General features: G+C 42.7%; 1 protein-coding gene across 1 annotated transcript in view; it reads right to left on the reverse strand.

Annotated features, from left to right (window-relative positions):
* The window catches only part of PAN3 (poly(A) specific ribonuclease subunit PAN3), a 121,602-nt gene extending 100,069 nt beyond the window's left edge, over positions 1-21,533 (reverse strand). Inside the window, exons 1-2 of the mRNA XM_065420013.1 lie at positions 21,125-21,533; positions 11,676-11,797 (exon numbers count right to left, since the gene is read on the reverse strand). Coding sequence (XP_065276085.1) covers positions 11,676-11,797; positions 21,125-21,533 — 531 coding nt within the window. The remainder of the gene's footprint in view (positions 1-11,675; positions 11,798-21,124) is intronic.
* Between the last annotated feature and the right edge of the window lie 367 nt (positions 21,534-21,900).

The following is a 21,900-nucleotide window of genomic DNA, read 5'->3' on the forward strand; positions in this document are numbered from 1 at the left end:
AAATCTACATCCCACAGCACTTGCTGGGGTGGATAAAAGTTTAATTTAAAAAAAAAACAAAAAAAAACAAGTTTTTAAATTTTTTTTAATTTACATTTTAAAATTTTGACTGCCTATCTCAAGAACCATTACTTACTAAGCTCGTCATGGAAATAAATTGATCCTCCTCCCACAAAAGAGGCAGTTCAAGATGTTGATGCATTATGCAATTCATCTCTTTGAAAGTGTCAGAGTAGGATTCACTGTGCAGTGGTGTTGTACCCAAGCTGGTCCCAGGATATCAGAGAGACAAGGCGGGTGAGGCAATATCTTTTATTGGACCAACTTCTGTTGGTGAGAGACAAAAGCTTTTGAGCTTACACAGAGCTCTTCTTCAGGACTGGGAAAGGGATCAGAGGCCAAGTCTCTGCTACAAGGGCACTGATGCAGCTGTGCCATTGTAACACTTCTGGTGAATACACTCTAAGATGACAGAAGAGAGCTCTCCCATTGGCTTAACTCCTGCCTCTGCGAGAGGTGATAGCTATTTCGGCAGAAGCTCTCCCACTGACAGAGCTCTGTCCACCCTGGCGCTTAGGTCATTATAACTTATGTCGCTCGGGGAGTATGAATTATTCACAACCCTGAACGCAGATTATACCAAAGTAATTTGTAGTGTAGACATAGCCAGAGTATCACAGCTAAATACAAGGTGGAACAGATTATTTAACATAAATTGTTAACATATATTTCAAGGGACCATTCAAGGTAAAGTGGTCTGTTAACATCCCTCTAGTTATAGGGGGGGGAACAGAAGGGAGGGGAGCAGCTAGGGTGGCAGTTAGTGGGTTATAAACATAGTGCATGCACCAGAGCCTATTTTATTACATAGTACAGGTCTGTCGCATCTTACGTGCATTTAACATGCGTGATTTCAACTTTACGCGGTCGGCAAAAACAAACAAAACCAAAAAAAAAAACCCACAACAATTTTAATACTATACCTGTGGTGCGGGCGATTTCGCCCGCCATTGAACTCAATGGGATTTTGGCTATACGCGGTTTTCGCTTTACGCGCTAACCGCGGAACGGAACCCCCGAGTAAGATGAGACAGACCTGTATTAAGCAGGCAAAATATTTGATTCCAAGTTTCAATATATTCAGTTTGTGACGTTTGGAAGAACTGACCAGGCCTTTGTAATTCACCAGGCCTAACAAATTTGCTTCAACAAGTTATATTCATCCACTGCCTGTTTTTTGTTCACTAGTGTAACAGGGAAGATTAGCTTTCCTACTTTCTTGACTCACAAGTCAATAACTGTTTTATATTCTCTTTCACACAAACTATATCCCAAAACACTTTTACACAGAGTTACTACTTAACTACAGCCTGGATTAGGCTGCTAAGGTACTGGGTAGTTGCCCAGTGACCCATTTTCTGGGACTGGCTAGAATGTCACTCTGTTCTCAGTCCCAGCAGAAAAGAGAGAGCATAGATGAGTATTCAACCATGGTGGAGTTGAGGAAGAGGCAAACAAAGGCAAAAAGCAGATTTGCAGACAAAAACCCAAGGTGAAACAAGATAGGAGGTAAAACAAGGATGACAATGGAGCAAAATTAATTTATAAAATTTAAATGTTAACCTCTATTACTGAAGGAGTGGCTACTTTTTACAAATCAAATTTACTACTTAATAAAAGTGCATCTAAGTGGCAGGGTAATAACTTCTATTATTTCAGTCAGGGAACAGTGTATCTGAGCAAAAATGTACTTGAGAATGGCTTATCTCCAGCCCTAAAAATGATTGTGGAAAGAAAGACTGAAGTATCAATGCCCATGAAGTAGCAACATCTTCTCTTCTGTAGCAGAGCTTTTGGAAGTGTTTAAGTAATTAAGTAAGTGATCTAATAGTCTCTTCTGGCCTTAAACTCTGCAAAACTATAAAGGTAAGAATCACTTGTATTTACTAAAGCATAAAAATGACAAATCAGAATTTCACTGCCTGAAAAAGCTATGCTTTGTTGCTCACACCTATCAATGAGCCTGGTCTTTTTACAAGTGATTTAAGTCCATGATTTAGTAGCCTTGGTTTAAACACTCTGGACAACTGATAATCTGAGATCAATGCCCATTCAAGAGATCTGTACTACAGCCATATGCACGATTGCTTGGACTTGGTATTGTGCATGGACATGCACGTGGTTTTTATTAAAGACTAAACTGTTTCTGGATTAAGAGTTGAGCTACTTGGTCACTCCCTTTGGTTCCTTTTATCAGAAAACTCACTTACAGAAAACTTACCCTAACTAACACATGCTGAGACTCTACAAACAGGGGAGCATAAGAGAAAATATTGAATAACTGAACAATTCTTGTCAAACTAGATTTAGGCAGTTAGCCTGGGAGAGGTTTGGATTTGCAGCACTGTATACACATACAACAGCTTCAGACTCCTATACATCTCATGATCCTCACCACAAAGAAGCTCACGCAGAAAGACAACTCTGTCGAAACCAAAGTCAAACAAAAAACAAAATCCCTTCTCCAATGCCACATGGAGGTCACTCAGTTCCATACATATCCCTAATCCATTGCTGGCTATTTCAATACTCAATATTCTGTTGCTATGGTCCTGATGTGTCATAAAGAACTAGTTCAAAGTCAGCCCCAAAACTGACGTCTGTTCTTTTTGCTTAAGTGATATGAGTAAGTTGCCTCTGTTCAAATCTAAAAGGAAAACCGTTGTCAGAGCAAGAGTCATCATCACATGCAACATCCAGGGTCTTGTCTACACTGAGCTTTTTCTGAAAAATTCCTTATGTTGATGTTATACTGCTGATGAGAGCAGTAGCATAGACCAGCCAATGGTGTTCTTACTATCTTCCAACTTGCTCTGAGCACTACCTCCAATGGAAGCTACTGGGCTCTCATTTTTGAATGTCAGGACACTCATTTAGATAAGTACAGATTTAAATTTTTTAAAAATCGTCAACGTTAATCTAAGACTTACACACTGAAGAAAGTTTTTCAGAATAGTCACTGTGGTTATCTGAATATATAGCAATTAAATTACAAAAGCGGAATGTAAGTATCATTCAGAAAATCAGTACACTTTTACTGTTTCTTCGCTGTCAAGGAACAGCACAGCTCTGCCCCTACTTACATCTCATCTAAAGGGAAGGCAGTGTGAAAGAAGGCACAGAGTCAGGTGCTGATGAAAGGGCAAGCAGTCAATCTGTAGAGGGAGAAGAATGAGGAAAAGCTGGCAACAGCAGCCACAGCACACTCTTGCAGCCTCTGGCTACTGGTGAGGTCTTTGGACTCCCATTCCTCAGATTTTCACTGTGACATTCTTTCCCCTCTACTAATTTGGCTGTTTATCCCAATCCTCTCCTCCCTCTTCCCTCACAGGATCTTTCTACTAGCCTCACCCTCACTGCTTTCTTTGGTATTTACCATTCTACCCTCCCTTCCTCTCTATCCTTAATTTATTTTTTAATCTATTTATCTAGATTTAAATTAATAAAGATGCCTATCCAAGGCTCTCTGTGCCCTAAGGTACAATATATACACAATTAAATTAAATCTCAGCAGTATTAAAATCAGTTCTGCAAGCACTCAGCCAGTCAACTACCCCTTCATCACAGAAGCATGCCCCTCCTCTACTTTGGCTTCCTTTATCCTTATTAACCAGTTCTCTCCTGCCTTCCTTCTTCATGCCCACAATACATTTTTAAATATTATACACACACACTACATTAAAATAACATTAAGATTGCAAAGTCAAGCCCTCAAAAGTTAGGAAGTGAAAGAAAAAACAGACATACCTGTTTGGTAACTCTGGTTCTTTGAGATGTGTTGCACGTGTCCATTTCATTTTAGGTGTGTGCGCACACCAGTGCACCAAAGCAGGAAAACTTTTTCCCCATACCGTACCCATCCGGGCAGCACATACACCCTCTGCGCAGGCATGCTGCTGGCTTTGAGTACAAAGGAGCAGAGTAGCACCGATGCCCCTCATTTCCTTCACACCAGAAGCCAGTATTTCCTGGGACTCCAATGTAGAGGGGAAGGAGCGGGAGTCGTGAAATGGACATGTTCTTCGAGACGTTGCACATTTACCAAACAGTTATGTAACCATTTTTTCTTTGAATTCTTGCACACGTCCATTCCATTTTAGATGGCTCACAAACAGTTCCACATGAGAGAAGAGTGTCGGAGTCTACCTAAACAAGGCCTGCAACACCATTCTCCCAAATCTAACGTCATTTCTTGAGGCCTTGGAGAGAGCATAATGAGTGGTGAAGGTCTAAACACATGACCAAGTCGCAGCCCTGCAAATCTCACTGATGGGAACGCGAGCCAAGAAAGCAGCCAATGCTTGTGCTCTTGTAGAATGGGCTAGAACTCACTGAGATAGGGGAACCTTAGCAATATTGTAGCACAAATACAGGAGGAGATGAAGGAAGAAATCCTCTTCAAAGTGACAGGCTGTCCCTTCATCCTGTCAGAAAAGGAGACAAATAATTGAAGAGAAATTCTACACTCTTTTGTCCTTGTCCCAAGAAAAGGCTTATGCCCTCCAAAGTATGGATTTCCCCCCTTTTTGGGGGGGGGCTGGGAGGAGGAGAAGAGGTTTGGAAAAAAAATATTGGTGAGCATATAGTCTGATTTAGATGAAGTTCCAACACCAGTTAAGTGAAAATTTTGCGGTGTGGATACAAACTCACTTTCTCTTTATAAAACACCATATAAAGGATGGTCAGCCACCAAAGCCTGAAGTTTTACTACCCTCCTGGCCAAAGTAACAGCCACCAGGAATGCTAGAGAGACAGGAGAAAATGAGGACGCAGCTATAGTTTCAAGAGGGGCTCCATTAAAACTGAAAAAACCAAATTCAGATCCCATCATATTGCTGGGTCCCTAATACTTGGGAAGAGACTGTCCGAACCTTTCAAGAACCTAACAGTCATAGATTGGAAAAACAGATCTTCCCTCTACAGGAGGAGAGAACATGGAGATACCTGAAGGTTCCTCTGTCAGCTAATTGACAGAATCCTTTTTCCTTTAGGTGAAGCAGGTAATCCAGAATAATATGAATAGGAGCCTGTGAAAGAGAGGTATCATTCTGCTGGGACCAAACAGAGAACCTCTTCTGTTTCTTGAGGTAAGTATATCAGGTGGAGGGGGTTTTCTGCTATTTAAAAAGATCATTTTGCACTCCAAATTTAACACACCACTTCCTGGGGAGCTACCCACTGAACATCCAAGCAGTCAGATATAGGCTGAGAAGGTTGGGATGCAGCATCTGACCATGGTTCTGTGAAACTATGTCCAAGCCTGAGAGAGAGGTATGGAATTTTGAATAGAAAGGCTCAAGAGGCCCAAAAACCTATGGTAGCCGGGCAAGACTGGTGGTGACATCCTCTCTTAGCCTGCTCAAAACTCTTGATGCCATAGGGATAGGAGAAAAAGAGTAATGAAGTTTCCCCTTCCAGGATAGTAGAAACACATCTGGCACACATCCCAGGCTGGGACCTGCCCTTGAACAGAACTGGGGATTCGTCCTGTTCCGTCAGATGGCGAATAGGTTTATTCCTGGCATTCTGCAAATCTGAAAAATGGACTTTGCCATGTTCAGTCTGAGAAACTATTCGTGATCATTGCTGACTGATCTGCTGAGACAGTCCACTAGACAGTTCGGAGACCCAGGAAAGTGAGATGCTTTGAGAGTAATCTCATTCCTGATTCAGAAAGACCAAAGGTTTATTGCCTCTTGGCAAACAGGGTCATATCTGGCACGTCCAGGCTTGTTTAGATGGAACATCACAGCTGTATTGTCCAGGAGCACCTGAGCAGAACCACCTTTGATATGGGGAAGAAACACTTCATCAGCCAGGTGGATAGCTCGAAGCTCTCAAACATTCATGTGAGGGAGAGAACTTGAGTCTGAAAATCATCCAGGACCATGGTCACAGAGGGCAGAGTGGGGCAAAAGAAACACTGTTGCATACATTGGCAGAGTCCATCCACCAGTCCAGCGATGACAAAACACTTGGATATTTGAGTCAGCATGCCCAGCAGATGATGATAAGGATGGTAGATAGACAAACTCTCCACATGACTGAGGTGAAGTCTGGATACTGATTCTTGTAAGAACAAGCTGCCTGAAACTTTTAGGTCACATGGCAATTCCTCACTGTTGTACAAATATATGCCTGAAGTCTTTGTATAGGTCCCATATCACCTGAAATTCTAGCTTGAGGTAAATATGTGATTGCTGTGGTTGAGTGGAGAACTGGTCCTATGAATTTGATTCTCAGGAGAGGGAGAACTGATTTGTCCTTGTTGATCAACAGATCCAGTGACTGAAAAAGGGACCGGATCTTCTCAATGGCCACTATTTGCTGTCTGGACAGATCTCAAAACAACCATTCATCCAGATATGGGTACACCTGGACCTCTACCTTCTTGAGATATGCTACAACCACTGCCATGCACTTTGTGCAGACTCAAGGGGAGAACCATAAGCTAATAACATCTGCTATGAGTTTTAAGAAGCTCCTGTGGCTCTGGTGAACAGCCACAGGGAAGAAGGAATTCTTTAAGCTGAGAGCAGTGAACTCTTCTTTTGGGTCTAGGAACAATAAATGCTAGGGTAACTATACAAAACTCTTTATGTATCTATGGAGGTATTGCAGGTGTACAATAAATCCAAGGCCTACCTTGGATGGTACCACATGAGGTGCCAGAGTTGACAACTCTACGTCGCCAGAATGTGATATGGGTGAGTTCCTAGTGGGACCTGGCTTAGCTCTAACCTTGGTAGTGGTCTTCTTGTGAAAGTCTGTTGGGGACTTCTCTCAAAGATGAAAAGAGTTGTTTTTCTGGCTGGAAGAGGTCAAAGTGCTAGACTTCTGCTGCTGTTTACATGATACTGAGACAGAGAAGAGGGTCATCTCTCTGAACCGCTTCAGCACAGGGATGCCACCAAGCCTGGCAGAATGTTCCAAGATGGAGTACAGTCCAAATTCCTGCATACGGAGCACCTGGGTTCCAAAACTGAGCACAAAGCTGCTTCCACCAGGATATCTCAACACTGAACTTCCCTCAACTTCTCAGTCCTGATCTTAAGTGCCCTCTCTGTAGAGGGGTTATGTCTCATGTTCTTCTCCCACACACCTTAAACAGAAGGAGTTAGGCTCTCTGACTGACAGATTAGTTACAGCCACAACAGCACTTAACCCACAGGGATTTAGGCACGGCCCCATACAGAAAAGCTCAAAGAACAAGCAGATAAAAATCAAGTCATCTTTTGCAAATTAGTACCATTAACTAAAGCTAAAACAACTATACTAAAGTAACTATTTACAATAAAAAAACCCTCTAGAAAAATTTTCCTAAAGAGAGAATGAAAAAAGAAGGTGAGAAGCTCACACACGCTGACTACCGACCATAGGATATGAGACGGAACTGGAGTGGGAGAAGGGGTGTCAGGGCTGTTCTGACCCTTCATAGCCTTGACAAGTACAAGTGTGCAGAGGGCACATGCACTGCTTCAATGGATACGGCTATGGGAAAAAGTTCTCTGGCTTCAGTGCGCTGGCATGTGCATACCTACATGGAATGGACGTGTGCAAGAACTCAAAGAAGAATTTAGATTGCCTGTACAATCTTAATGTGCCCCTCTAGGGTGCATGCATTACAATAGGGTCTTTAATTACAGGATCACATATTAGTTTTTCCACAAGACCCCTGCCCCATTCAGTGTACAGGATGGGCCAGCTGTAGGGATGAATCAGGGCTGTGTAGTGAAGGAGACTGCTGTCTGTAGTAACCATTTCAGTTGCTGCAAAAGATGAAACATGTGTCATGAATGAGGCAGCAGACTGCAGGAAAAGAAAGAATGGTCTCATGGTAAAGGAGACTGAATGCTGCTATGGAGGATAGGTTTCTATCACTACCTCTACCACAGAGTTCCCATATAATGTAGTTAAGTTATTTAACCCAAACTTCTCAAAGGTGGTCACTAAATGTGTGTTTCCATTTTCTGACTTGGGACCCTGGTGTCTGATTTGCAGAAATGCTGAGCACTCTCAGCTGTAACTGAAGTCAGTGGGAAGCGTGCTTTGAACATGAAGTGCTATATAATGGAAGTACTCTGAAAAATCCAGTAGTAGGTTTCTCAAATTGGGCAGTCAAAATTAGTGGACTCCTTTTGACATTCCTGTCTCAGTTCGCCACTTGTAAAATGGGATCAATACCCACAGGAGTGTTGTGCAAATAAATGTATTAGTACTTCTGAAGCACTCCGATGCTACAGTGATGAGCTCCACAAACAAGCCCATGAGCAAATGATTGTTTTCAGAGCAAGGTTTGAATGGTGTGTGGTAAATAAGGCCTGGGGGCCACACACTGAACATGAATGAGTAAACAAAATATTGAACAGATGCTTACTAAGTGAGCGCCATCCATTCTGCACATGGAAGGAGACAGGACCATGTGACTAGGTAATTAAAAACAGTATCACAATGCATATGCACAAGGGAACTAAATTAAGGCACAGGCAACCTTAATTCTGGTATTTCCTTACCAGTGAGTGCTTGACTTTTGCCCTCTTAATAACGTTCTTTTAACAGATTTGTGAGTGTGAGTGAGAAAGTAATTTCCTAGGTACTAAAAAAAGCAAACTGAAAAAAAATTCCATCATGTTTCATCATTCTCACTCTCGCATGGCTCACCGGAAGGGGTGGAACCTTCAGATACACCACACAGACCTCTGCCCCTTGAGCTAACAGAGTGACTGACAGCAGTAGTAGGCAGTCATCTTCTATGTGCACCAGCACTAAAGGGTTATGAGACACTGCCAGTGAGCTTCACAGATATTCACTGACAGCAGAAGAATGGTGAGATTTAGTAGTCTTGGGTTCCATTCCAGGTTTAGAGGAAAGCATGCTCCAGTGAGCACAGACTCTTCTGCTCCATCCCCTGCAATCTGTACTTTTCCCAAGCCTGTCTCTTCCTCAACCCGCTCCTCTCCTCAGGCTTTTCCATCCACCTCCTTGCCCAGCAAGTCCTAGTCCCAGTTACCTTATCCAGCCATTCCCAGTTCCCCTGGCTTCCAGTCGCTGGTGCCGTAGTCCATGTTCCCAATCTCAATCATCATCCTGTTGTCCTAGTCTCTTTGCCTAGCCAGTCCCAGTTCTCCTCCGATACTCCAATTCCTCGTCAGATCGGCCTCACCTTCGTGTCCTGCCCCCCGTTTCCCTATCTCCTCCTTCCCCTATCAGCCTCCAGTCACAGTCTCCATGTCCCATCTACTCAGTCTAGCCCCACATGTCCAGCTCTCGTGCCCTCCGTACACAAATCAGGCAGCTTCCTCCTCCATGCTGCTTGGGCCCAGCAGAGGGCGGGGGTTCAGCGCACAGGAGAGAGTTCTCAATTCTTGTACCCAACCTGGACCCAACACAGCGTGTAGCAGCCCAGAGCAGCAAATACAGGGAAAGCCCCACACTGCACTGGGCCAGAGCATGCCCAGTGTGGATGGAATCTTCAGGAAATTTAACTACTAAAATCTAAAAAGTCTATACTGAGCATGTGCAAACTGCGATTTTCTAAGTCTTACAACTTGCTCAAATTTGGGCAGATTTTCACAGGGACAGCAAGAGATACATCCTTGACACAATGGCCACCAGCCTACCAAATTTCAAATCCCTGCTCCAAAGCGCAGGAGCAGTAAAGTTGTTAAAAGAAAAGGTTGCAAGAATATATCCGTACCCTTGTTCTTGGAAACGGATGAATTTTTTTCGGCAACCTTTTTAAAAAAGAAATCATCCTGAGGCAGACAATCAGCATGGAAAATTGCAGCCCAAAATTTGGAAAAGTTATAAGCAACTGAAAATGCACTCTTATAATGAGATGTGTCCGGCAACCTTAATAGGTGGGGCTAGTAGCTCCCCCTATAGTTCTTGTGCATTTGTGTTCATTCCAGAGACATACTTTACAAACAAAAACTTCAGTTTATTGATTAAGTGCAACATCTTCCAATGCAAACCCTAAAACCAAGAAAATATCAACTTATAGGACACTTCTTAACAGTAAGCTTAATGTCCACAGATCATGTTTCCAGCAACGAGACTCCCCATCTTCACAAGGAACTTTCTTCCGACTCCAACAGATAAGAAAACACTACACACAACACATTAATTTTTCACAAAGTAACCCACAAAACCTTAATTACAACCTTAGCAACATTACCAAACATTCAGCATTTGCCTGGGCACCCAGGTTAAGTGCATGATGTGCTTCTGAAAGAAGTATGAAATTATAATAAAGGTTGTGTATTCTACAAGGAAAATGTTGCTGTTAAATATCAGAGTCCAAAAAAATGCAAAACTTCGTGCTTATGTTGCATAGTTCCATGTTTAACTCAGTGCTATCTAGCTCAAATTTCTTCAGAGTATAAGAAAATGATTTTCTAATTTCCAACCCTGCCAACTCACCTTGAGATACAAGGTCAAGATGGGCAATTTTCATCTCCTGCATGGCTGCCAGTATAAAAAAAAATTCTACACAGCAAGTTATGCATCCTCCAACCCCATTTAAAATAAGCGATATAGCCTTTTTCATACCATACATGAAAAGGAAGTCGGAAAGGGAACACCTAATTCTTTCCCACTCTGTGCTTGTTATTTTTATATGCACCATACCTGACCTCAAAGGAGCCTTATGAGCTGGAGTTTCCTTGATATAAAATAAGAAAAAGCTGCTATAAGGGCTTTCTCCGTGAGAAAGCACTCGCCACTCCCGGTCACCCAAAATCTGGATTTATTAGCCTTCCAAGCACATAGACAGACCATCCTCCCTCAGGTTTTTAAAGAGAGGATGGATTGGGGGTTAGAGCGCTTTATTTTATTATAAGATTATTACTGCATTTACTAGCAGAGCCATATATTTATGCTTTGAAGTAAGATGAGCAGCCCTTTCCAACAGACTGTATTGTATGACTGTTATATTGTATATGTTAACATATAATGGACACCTATATTTGCTACAAAATAAAATCTATTCCAAAAAATTACATAGCAAATGGAGGTCACTTAATTAGTTTATATTCTTTGGGCAATGCCACATAGATAGAGTATGATAGATGTTCACCTGAGAGTTTATATAAGTCACGATATTAGTACATTGTTACTTTAACAGTTCACACCGTTTCAGGGGCTTAAGGACATTAAAATGTATTTCAACTATAAAATATTTTATAGTTTTGAGTAAAAAGGCTGAAAAAAGTTAGTCAGACCAATTCAAATGTGATAGACACAAATAAGGGGGGCCCTAAAAAGAAACCTGGACAGTAAAAGTTAAGATTGCAGTATATTTTGAACACAAGTCACAAGAGGATTTAAGGTACAATATAAAGTGAAATCAACAAAAGGAATAGACATTTCATCCTGAAACAAAAGTGCTAATAAAAATAATTACAACACGAAGGAATGAACGAGGTTGTTCTATTTTCACCCTGTTAGATGAAATGGGAAAGCCTAATGTACTCTGACAGGTACAAAAACAGTTGTAGAAAGGCAAGTTAGTTTTCTGTTGCTCCTGCCACTTAAGTGTTTTCAGTTCTTGGCACAACAATGTAATGTGGCTGTCAGAGCTAGTGCAAATTGATACAGTTCACTGCTAACATTACCTGCATCATGGGATATTTTGCTTCAGCAGGACTTCCAAATCCATTAACACCAATGAAGCTGGTACTAAAGTAGGAATCTGTGAGACTAGCATCAGCTAAACCACCGCCATCTATTCCAGGAACTAAAAGAAAAAGGAAAAATGTTTCAGATGATTTTAGTTTAGCAAGTCTACCTGTTTCTTGCCAATAATATATTTGTCTAGATTTAGACTTGCATTCCTAAGAGAAGCAACAAAGAAAACATATTGGTGCATATAATGAAAGGAGCAGTTAGGATGGAGGATGATAAATAAGGCGTGTGTGTGCAATATGAAATTATAGCAGAGAGGTAGGCAGGGTAGAGCTCTGCATACCCTTGAAGGCAGGGAGGAGAAGCTCAAACAATGTGGAAAGAGTAAGGAACACGTGATGGTATCAGAATAGGAAGTAATTCTGGTGATGGTTGGAGCATCAGGAAAGGAAGAAGAATTTTTTTAAAAGAAAGGAAAGTAATGATCTTGCATACATAGTAAGAAGTTCTCAAAGTTTTCAATAATTTATTTCTCAAACAACTATTTTTCAAACAAACAATGTATTCATTCCTCTTGATGGCAACATTCATAGCAAGTTAACTTAAAATGATGTGTGGGGAAGAACTCAAACATCTTACAGCACAGACACTCTACGTTGCCTAAAAGTTCTTCTAGGCTAAGAGCAAGCATGAAAGATTTAATTCCCAAGGCATATTTTCAGAAAGTTAAGTGTCTAGAAACAAGGACTTATAATAAAAGTAATTCAACTGTACCTATATAAATTTGCTACTACAATGCAACAAGGATTTTTAAGAATAAAAAATATAGTAATTTAATGAAGAGCTAAAACACACTAAACAAACAGCAAAGAATCAAGATTTTATGGTTCTATGGAAGGTAGGTTTCAGTAAAGAAACCCTCCACAAAGCATAAATGTTTGATGGCAAGGCACAGATCCAACTCACAGGAAAGACCTATACCACATCAGTGCAACTTGAACCTTGGTATCAGCTCCAGCCAGTTGGTAGCGTGCTAACAGGTCTTCCTAGTCCCCATTGTCAAACAGAATCAAATGGATCTCTGTACCAAGCTGAAGGATTGCAGTTGCTGGTATTCACACCCACATGTGAATGTAGGGTTTTGAATACCAAAGCAGGCTGCATGAGCTGGTTGGTAACTTCTCTGCTTCCAAACTAGAACAGATTGATAGCAGTAAAATTTTTCCAGAAGAAACAAAGAAAGCATTAGAGTAGCAGCAATGTGAGATTTCTAAAGATAGCTACAGCACTTGACCCCAAGGTTTAAGAATCTGAAGTGCCGTCCAAAATCTGAGGTGAATGAGGTGTGGAGCATGCTTTCAGAAGTCTTAAAAAAGCAACACTCTGATGCGGAAACTACAGAACCTGAACCACCAAAAAAGAAAAATCAACCTTCTGCTGGTGGCGTCTGACTCAGATAATGAAAATGAACATGCGTCGGTCCACACTGCTTTGGATTGTTATCAAGCAGAACCGGTCATCAGCATGGAAGCACGTCCCCTGGAATGGTGGTTGAAGCATGAGGGGACACATGAATCTTTAGCACATCCGGCACGTAAATATCTTGCGATGCCAGTTACAACAGTGCCATGCAAACACCTGTTCTCACTTTCAGGTGACATTGTAAACAAGAATCGGGCAGCATTTTCTCCTGCAAATGTGAACACACTTGTTTGTCTGAGTGACTGTCTGAACAAGAAGTAGGACTGAGTGGACTTGCAGGCTCTACAATTTTACATTATTTTTGAATACAGTTTTTTTTTTTTTAACATAATTCTACATTTGTAAGTTCAGCTTTCATGATAAAGAGACTGCACTACAGTACTTGTATTAAGTGAATTGAAAAATACTATTTCTTTACAGTGCAAATACTTGTAATCAAAAATAAATATAAAGGGAGCACTGTACACTTTGTATTCTGTGTTGTAATTGAAATCAATATATTTGAAAACGTAGAAAACATTCAAAACGATTTAAATAAATTGTATTCTATTATTGTTTAACAGTGCGATTAAACGTGATTAATTTTTTTAAATTGCTTGACAGCCATAATAAAAAAAAAAAGAACACACACTTTTAAGTGGCTTGGAGGATCCAAAACATATTTTTACTTTTGGCAATGCTGGAAACAAGTGAAAGAAGGCAAGTTTAGAAAGAATCATAGAACACATTTTTCTACTTTTAAAAAGAAAACCATCAGGCAATCTCTTGCTTATGATCGCACAGCAGTTAAGCTTGATAACTGAAATAAAGAATAAAAGTCTCCTCTATGATACTTCTTCCACTGCCACAGCAGGAAACAGAGACTCTTGATTGCGTGCACGGCAGGAGAACAAAGGACAGCAACAGCTTTTTATTTTAAAAAGAGTAATGCCAATATTTTCAGTCACAAAGGATTTAGTCACAACTTAGGTGTTTGGAAACCTCAGTGATGAGCCTGGTATAAATGCCTAGACATACCAAACTTCAAGAGGAGTCAGTGAGCGACTTTCAGCTGGATAAATCACATGCAATGTTGGAAACTGAAGGGCAAGTCTAATATAAACACTATAATATGGTCAAATCTCCCTTTCTACTCCAGGATTACTGAAAGAAGTGGAGAGCAGCTCCAAGTACACCTGCTTAACAGGAAGCTCTGCTTTTCATGCGCTGCATAACTATGAAACAAGGCTTAAAACGGGGCCTGAAAGGTAAGCCTAAAGAGTTGGGTTTGTGCCCTTTTTATGTGGTGTAAATGTAGTCTGAAACAAAGGTTTGGGAGAAGATTTTTCTGCTTGTTTTTAATCTTAAAAACAACAGAAATGTAAAATTTGGTCTTCCCTGGCTTTGCTCGAGGTCTCTCATATAGAGAGCTTTCTTATGGGTTAATAAAAGGGACAGATGCGTTAATCTTTTACTAGGACAACCTTTCTCTCAAGTACTTGTGGCACCTTAGAGACTAACAAATTTATTTGAGCATAAGCTTTCGTGGGCTACAGCCCACTTCTTCGGACGAACAAGTACTCCTGTTCTTTTTGCGGATACAGACTAACACGGCTGCTACTCTGAAACCTCTCTCTCAAGTGTTTACTATGTATTGGCATTAAATAAGCGTTAAACATCTCTGTTATTCAAGGATGGAATATTCTCTTTGTTCCTAATGCTGTGCTGAAAAAATATCAGACTTCTGGAAAAGTAATATCCAGATTGAACCTTGTGTGTTGCCATCACAGCTATAATTTAGGATTTTAAGCAATGTCTGCAATAAAAAGTATGTTTTTACAATGAGATGGTTATCTAGATTCAAAATCCCATTAGAGACAAGGAACAGATAGATTTTAACCTCAATGTAGGCTAGTTGAAATTAACCCTCTCACCCCACCCTGCCCCCAAGGGTTTAACTCAACTAGCTACTGTGAGATAAAAACTACAGTGGCTTGTCTCCTCTTGAATTTTACAGAGATAGCTATTGCAGTGTAAAAAAAAAAAAAAAAAAAAAAATCTATTTTTGCAGCAGACACAAAGCTGGTGTGTGAGAGATGTCATTTAAAACTTAGGGAAATTGCTTTTAGCTTCATTAAAATATTATATTTGTAGGGCTTATATTTGACCTACTTTATTTTGTAGTGACATTTCTTCTATCTAGAAACAACCACCATATACCTGGGTTAAAAATCAACATTTGTGTACTGTTTAATGGCTCTCAAGTACAAGTTATGTGCTTTATATTATGTGGTAAGTGATTCTATGTATTGTCACTACCACTGTTATCTTTTAACTCTGATATCCCTTCTATGCCTGTTTTTAATATAGCATTTCTCAAGGCAAGACTAAAACTAATTGCCTTTATTACAAACACTCCAACTTAGTGATCAGGAATTTATTTACAAACAGAAAGGGAAAAAACAGAAAAACAAAATAAGCTAACTATACCCTACTACTGCTAATAGGAGAGCTAATCTTCCTGTTCAATATTGCGAAATGTTCATACCATAGATGTGTCTAATCTAGACTGCAAGCTCCTTGGAGCACATGTAATTTCTTCTTTTATTTTTACAAAACCAGTAACACCTCAGCACTAAAATGGTGATAACAGAATTACTCTCTCTCTTTTGGCACCCACACTCCACAGCAATTACTCAATCCTCACACCTTTAAAATATGTTCTCTCCAAGTGCTTTCCAAACACTGAGTCTCTTCAGGATATACTGCATCAAAATTCTGATGAAAAGAAAGTAACAGAGGACTATTAAGAATATACAAAATTTAAAGTGTGGGTATCTAAAGGTTATTTTTTTCTTTTCGGAGGGAAGACAGTAAAAATGTTCTGCTGCTTAAGATTACTATTGGTATTTTCCTGTCCTTATGGTGAGGAGGGACAGCCATTAACCATACAGAGTTGGTTCATATTTATGACATAAGTACTCAAAACATCCAACCTGACTATGGCTTGTACAATCCATGACCAGGGCCTGACTCTTAAGTTTGTATTTCATTTCCAAAACTAAATTCTCAGCAAAGAATGTTCAGGAACAGAATGCTTTAACTAGATGACTAAAACGATTTACTCTTCTGAAATCTGTGAAAGTACAAAGCAGCAAGATGACTTCAAAATTCAGCCACACAAAAACAAAGGCAATGCGATTAGTGCTCCTTTAACTCCTTACGGATTGTACTAAAATACACACACTAGGCAGCCTAGCCCATCTCATCAGCAGTGCAGGACGGTTTCTGACTACCTTTTCTCTATGTCTACACTGCTGACTAAGCCCACATCTGTGGGACCCAGACTTGGTAACATGCTGTTTCCAAGCCCTCAGTTGAGTGTCCACACTGCACTGTAAACCTGGGCTTACAATTGCTGGACCTGGGTCTCTCAGCCCCGCTAACAGGTCTATACAAGGTCCTTCTGACTCAGGTCTGCAGCTTGAACTCCATCCAGACTGCAAAATGAAAGGGTTTGGACCTGAGTCGCAGTGGAATTTGGGATCTGACACCACACACACACACCCAGGGTCCTAAGACTGGATCCTGCGTGCTTGTTGACCTGAGTCACACTGATGTGTGTGGACTGATGAGAGGCTTGGGCTCAAAGCTGAATCAGAGTCCAGGCTAAGAGTGCAGTGTAGATGTACCCCTAGCATCATGATCTATTTTTGTATGTTGCAGGAAATGGAGCTTCCACCACTTCCCTTGGAAGCCTGATCATCTCACTGCCCAGATGTTTCTCCTGATCATCCTAAATTTTTCCCCTCTTAATTTTAATCCCATTACACCAAGTTATAGTATCATGCATAACTACAGAACTGGCTCCATCTTTGGTCCTCTCTTTCTTTCATTCTACCTTTTTCTTTGCATAGTGTCATACACTCAGAGTTCTTAAAGCTACCATTCTCTACAAGAACAGAATTTCTTGAACTAGCTTAATTTGTTTAAAGTAACGGTATGCATGGTCCCTACAGTGCTGTTGTAGTGTTGCCCCTATGGTGGCAGCAGCTGCTTACTGCTACTATCACAGTAAGCTTGAAAATGTGTAGTTTGCTGGCTGTAAGAGCAGCAGCACTATGACTATCAGGCCAGACTGTTGTGATCCCGGTCTCCATGCCCCTTTCCACCTCCAGATCATGGACAGTCTGAATTATCAACGAGTGTTGCAATGGAGGGACCTAGAGCAGCACTACTACCTCAAGTGTTGTGGGCAAGTTAAATTTTGTTCTACTTTTATTTTTAACTGGAAGTGTCCTACAGATAATTCGAGGAAGGATTTTCTTGATAAAGAATAAGGACCAGGAAAAAGGAGCGTTGAGAGGACAAGACCAGAATAGGGTTAAGAAGGAAGAGGACACCAAGGCCTGGTCTACACTACACAGTTAGGTTGACATAAAACAGCTTACATCAACCTAAATATGTCAGTGTACACACCACAGCCTTGCTCCACCAATGTAAATGCCCTACTACACCAACATAATAACGCCACCTCCACAAGAGGTGTAGGGCTTATGATGGTGCAGTTAGGATGACGCAGTGTCTGTGTAGATGCTGGGTTACTTACATTGGCTGTTTGCGGTCTTCTCAATTTCAGGGCTCCATGAAGCCTTGAAACAGATAAGAAAACCAGGCAGCTAGAGCCCGGCTGACCCTAGCTCCCTGCTCTCATCAGGGAATGGGAAGGTGAGAACCCTGGGAGGCAGCTGGGCTCCCCGTGGGGAGCTGTGTGGGGCTGAGAGCCCTAGCTTTCAGCCCCCCAACACTGCCCCTCTTCAGTAGGTAGAGGTACTCTTGTGAGGAGGCGCACCACCGACAGAAGGAGGGTAATGTGGACCTAACATAGGTCCACTCAAGTCCATAGTGTAGACATGGCCCTAGACTTGGGAATAAGGGGAACTAGAGCTCAACAGTCAACCCGATAGTAGCAGTACCACCGTTCTCATGGCCAGCTCCTTGCATGTGCAGACCTAACACCACAGCAGCATGGTGCTGCTGTCATGGCAGAGCTATGAAAGCAGATATAGCTCCCTATGTTTTTACTTTTGAGATACTCAACTATATTTAAACACGAGATGAAAGAAGATTAAGAAAATTTTTAACTATTACAATATTTTATAGTAAAAAAGCATCCAAAGGAGTTAGCAGATAATTTTAATAGCTCCTACACCACCATCTTTACTAGCATATAAAAACAAATAAAGCACTTAAGAACTTCCCACCTGAAAAATCAGGTTTCTCAGATTAGGCACCCAAAATTAGTGGATGATTGTGACCTTGATCCTCTACACCGCAGCTCCCCATCTGTGAAATGGGGATAATACTCCCTCACCTCACAGGGGTGTTGTGAAAATAAACATTTGTTGTGATTTCAGATACTATAGGGATGAGCGAGGCAGAAAGGCCCATTAGGAAATTAATAATTCTGTATTCAGAGGAGAGTTTAAATAGTGTGTGTAATAAATAAGCTACTGAATAGCAGATCATTCAATTAGCACTGCCCATTCTGTGCTCTTGCATTTGAACCAGGTGGCTTCCTCCTCCACACTGCCTGGGACTCAGCAGGAGAAGCAATGAGGGCATAGAAACAAGTCTGCCACCTCTCAGTTCCTGTGTCTGGGGCCACAGGAGCTGCAACTACAAGGAAAGTCCTACTCAGTCGCCACTGCCCTGGGCTGGAGCATGCTCAGTACACACAAAATCTTCAGAGAATGTAGCAGGTAAATTCTCAAGTCCATACTGAACGTATGCACAGTGAAATTTTTAAAGGCTTATAACTTGGCATTTCTTCCCCCTCACAGGAACAGCAAAAGAGACATCTCTGACCCAAAGGAAACCGTCCTGCCAAATTTCAACTCCTGCTCCAATCCTGGCCACACTAGTGCTTCTTAATGAAAGGATGTAAGAATTTTTTGAACATTGGAAAAAGAGTGCATTTTTCCCCAAACTTTGTTCTGACAAATGGCTGAACCATTTTTGCTGAAACTTTCCCCCCCAAAAAATTCAAACTGAGGTGGTAACTGGCTTCAAAAAGTTCAGTTCCACAAGTTAAAGTTTGGTAAAATTATAAGAAACTGAAAACAGGGTCTTATATGGGAAAATGTTGGGCAATCTTAACCATAGATGGTGCTACCCTCTCCTCCTGTAAGAGTACATATGACAGTACTACATTCCTATGTTTGTCAATCTCATATTAACTACCTAGATAACACTGCTCAATGGAACAGGCTCACCATAGTAAATATGAGCAACCTTGAAATTTGGCAAGTAGTTATTTATTGTTAGATACAAAAACAACAAAGTTCATTAGTAGAGAGGTCTAATACCATGAACAAACTTGCCATCTGTCAGCTATATCTACAGCGTTCATCACTATCTGAATTTCAGAAAAGTACCATGAAAACATTTGATAGTTAGAAGTCATTTCATGCAAATAAAGATTAAGCTTATGCCACAAACCCATAATGCAACCAAATGTAGTGTACTAATTTAAAAGGGCGCGACAATCTTTTTTAAAAAGCCTCCACAGCTAAGAAGATTTTGCTATGCTGAGTGCTGCTGCAACTACAGACCAAGTCACTTACAAAGCTAGTTTTCTGTAAGTCTCAAGCGCACAGCTAATAAAGCTCAAGTATAGCGAGTGCATCACTGATAAATGACAGTAACTCCGCTTAATATGGAACTCAGGCACTTGCAATTCTCACTTTTTTGAGGGGAAGGAGGAAGAGACTTATTTTGAAATACTAAAAAAAAAAAAAAAGTAATGCCATCTGAAGATGAAGAGCTATACTATGAGTGTATCAATTGGGAAATTTAAGATACCGATCAAAAGAATTTCATCTAAAAACTGTCCCAACTTGACTACCCTACAAAGCTACTAGTGAAATAGCTTCTTCATGCTAGTCTCTCTTCCAGCAGAACCCTTAAGCAGAAAGCTTTGAGTATCCTGTTTTGACTCCGATACAAAAACCCTTTACCTGCTGCTGTACGCAGGCTCCCTGTTTTGCCTACATACTTTTGGATGTCCCTGATGTCAGCCAGAAAGTATTTGAGTAAGCATCTAATTAGTTTAAAAAAAAAAAAAAAGTTTAACAGATTCCAAATATGAAAAACTGGGAACTGAGGCACCATCAGAGGAGATTAGGAGTTTTGTGCACCTACACTGGTTTTGGGGGGGACAATATAAAGAGGAAAAAGATATGAAAAGCAGCAGGTCATTTCAAAGCATCTGTGAGCAAATTAAACCAGTTTCCCTTTACACAGTGCCAAGCTACTCGCACTGAATCTCCCCAACCACCAACCTCAGCCATCACCTTTACTGTTTAGTATTTGCTTCTGGTACTAACCACAACATGCTAGGTGCTTTACCAAGGGGCATTCACGCATCTCTGCCACCCACCAAACCCACTGCATACCTAACCAGCATCCACAGGGGAGACCCTGGTTAGGGATGGAGAGGGGAGGGTGATGGGGGATACCAGGGAGGGTATCCCCCGTGGATGGTGGTTAGGGATGCAGGGTGGTAATGGGGGTTATCAGGGAAGGTGTCCCCGTGGATGTTGGTTAGGTATGCTGGGGGATACTAGAAAGGGTTTCCCCCATGGATGCCACCCCCCTGCTTCCCTAACCAACATCCACAGGGGACATCTTCCCTAGTAATCCCCATCACCCGCCTGTATCCCTAACCAGCATCGAGGGGAACACCCTCCCTGGTATCCCCATCTCCTGCCTCTCGAACCAACACCCGCGGGATACACACGCTATCCTCCCCCTCCCTCTCTAGACGCGGGGGGCACCTCTCCCAGCATCCCCAGCCCCCTCCCCCGCCCGGGCGCAGGACGGGCTGCCCGGCCCTATCCCTGCCAGTTCCCACCAGCCGGGACTCGGCCCTGCTGCCGGGACCGGGCCGTTGTCTCCTTCCCTCGCCCGCACTCACTCGCCAGCCGCGGTCCATCCAGCCCCCCGCCGCCTCCTCCTCCGCCGACGCCGTGGCTGCCCCCCAGCTCGGCCTTCTTAGGCCCCGCCGCCGCCGCTCCGGGGGCTGCCCCGTGCGGGTAGCCGGGCCCGGCGGCGGGGACGCTGGGGCCGGGCAGGCCGAGCGGGAGCCCCCCGAGGGCGGGCGGGGGCCCGGGGCAAGCGGGGACGGCGCCGGGCTCCTCGTGCAGGAACTGGCACTCCTCCCCGTAGAAACAGGTCTTGTCCTTGGCGTAGTAGCGGCAGAACTTCAGTTTCAGCCCCGCGCCGGGGGCCGGGACCGGGACCCCCACCGCCCCGACCCCCGCCGGGGCCCCCGCCACCGGAGACGGGCCCGCCGGGGACGGGCAGGGGAGGCCGCCGCTGTTCATGGCAACGCCGCCAGCCTCAGCACCATGGGGAGGGGCCGCGGGAGCCGCCGCCGTCACCCGGAGCTCCGACTCCGGAAGGGGGGAGCCGGGGGCGCGACTGTGCTTCTCTTAAAGGGGCCGCGCGGCTCAGCCCGCCGGGGATGAGGGGCGGAGGCGGCTCGTCAATGGGCCCGGGCCGGGGCTTGTTTATTCCATTTTCCTCTTCCTGAGCGGACGCCCCGCCGCGCATGCGCGGGAGAAGGGTGTTCTGGGTAATCCAGGACGAGCGAGGCGCTGGGGGACCCGGGCAGAGGGTCCCGCGCAAGCGTAGCGCGGGGGGAAGGAGGGGCGCGCGCGCCTCTCGCCAGTAACATCTCCCCGCGCGTGG

Source organism: Emys orbicularis, chromosome 1, assembly GCF_028017835.1.
Source record: "Emys orbicularis isolate rEmyOrb1 chromosome 1, rEmyOrb1.hap1, whole genome shotgun sequence".
Classification (NCBI taxonomy): domain Eukaryota; kingdom Metazoa; phylum Chordata; order Testudines; family Emydidae; genus Emys; species Emys orbicularis.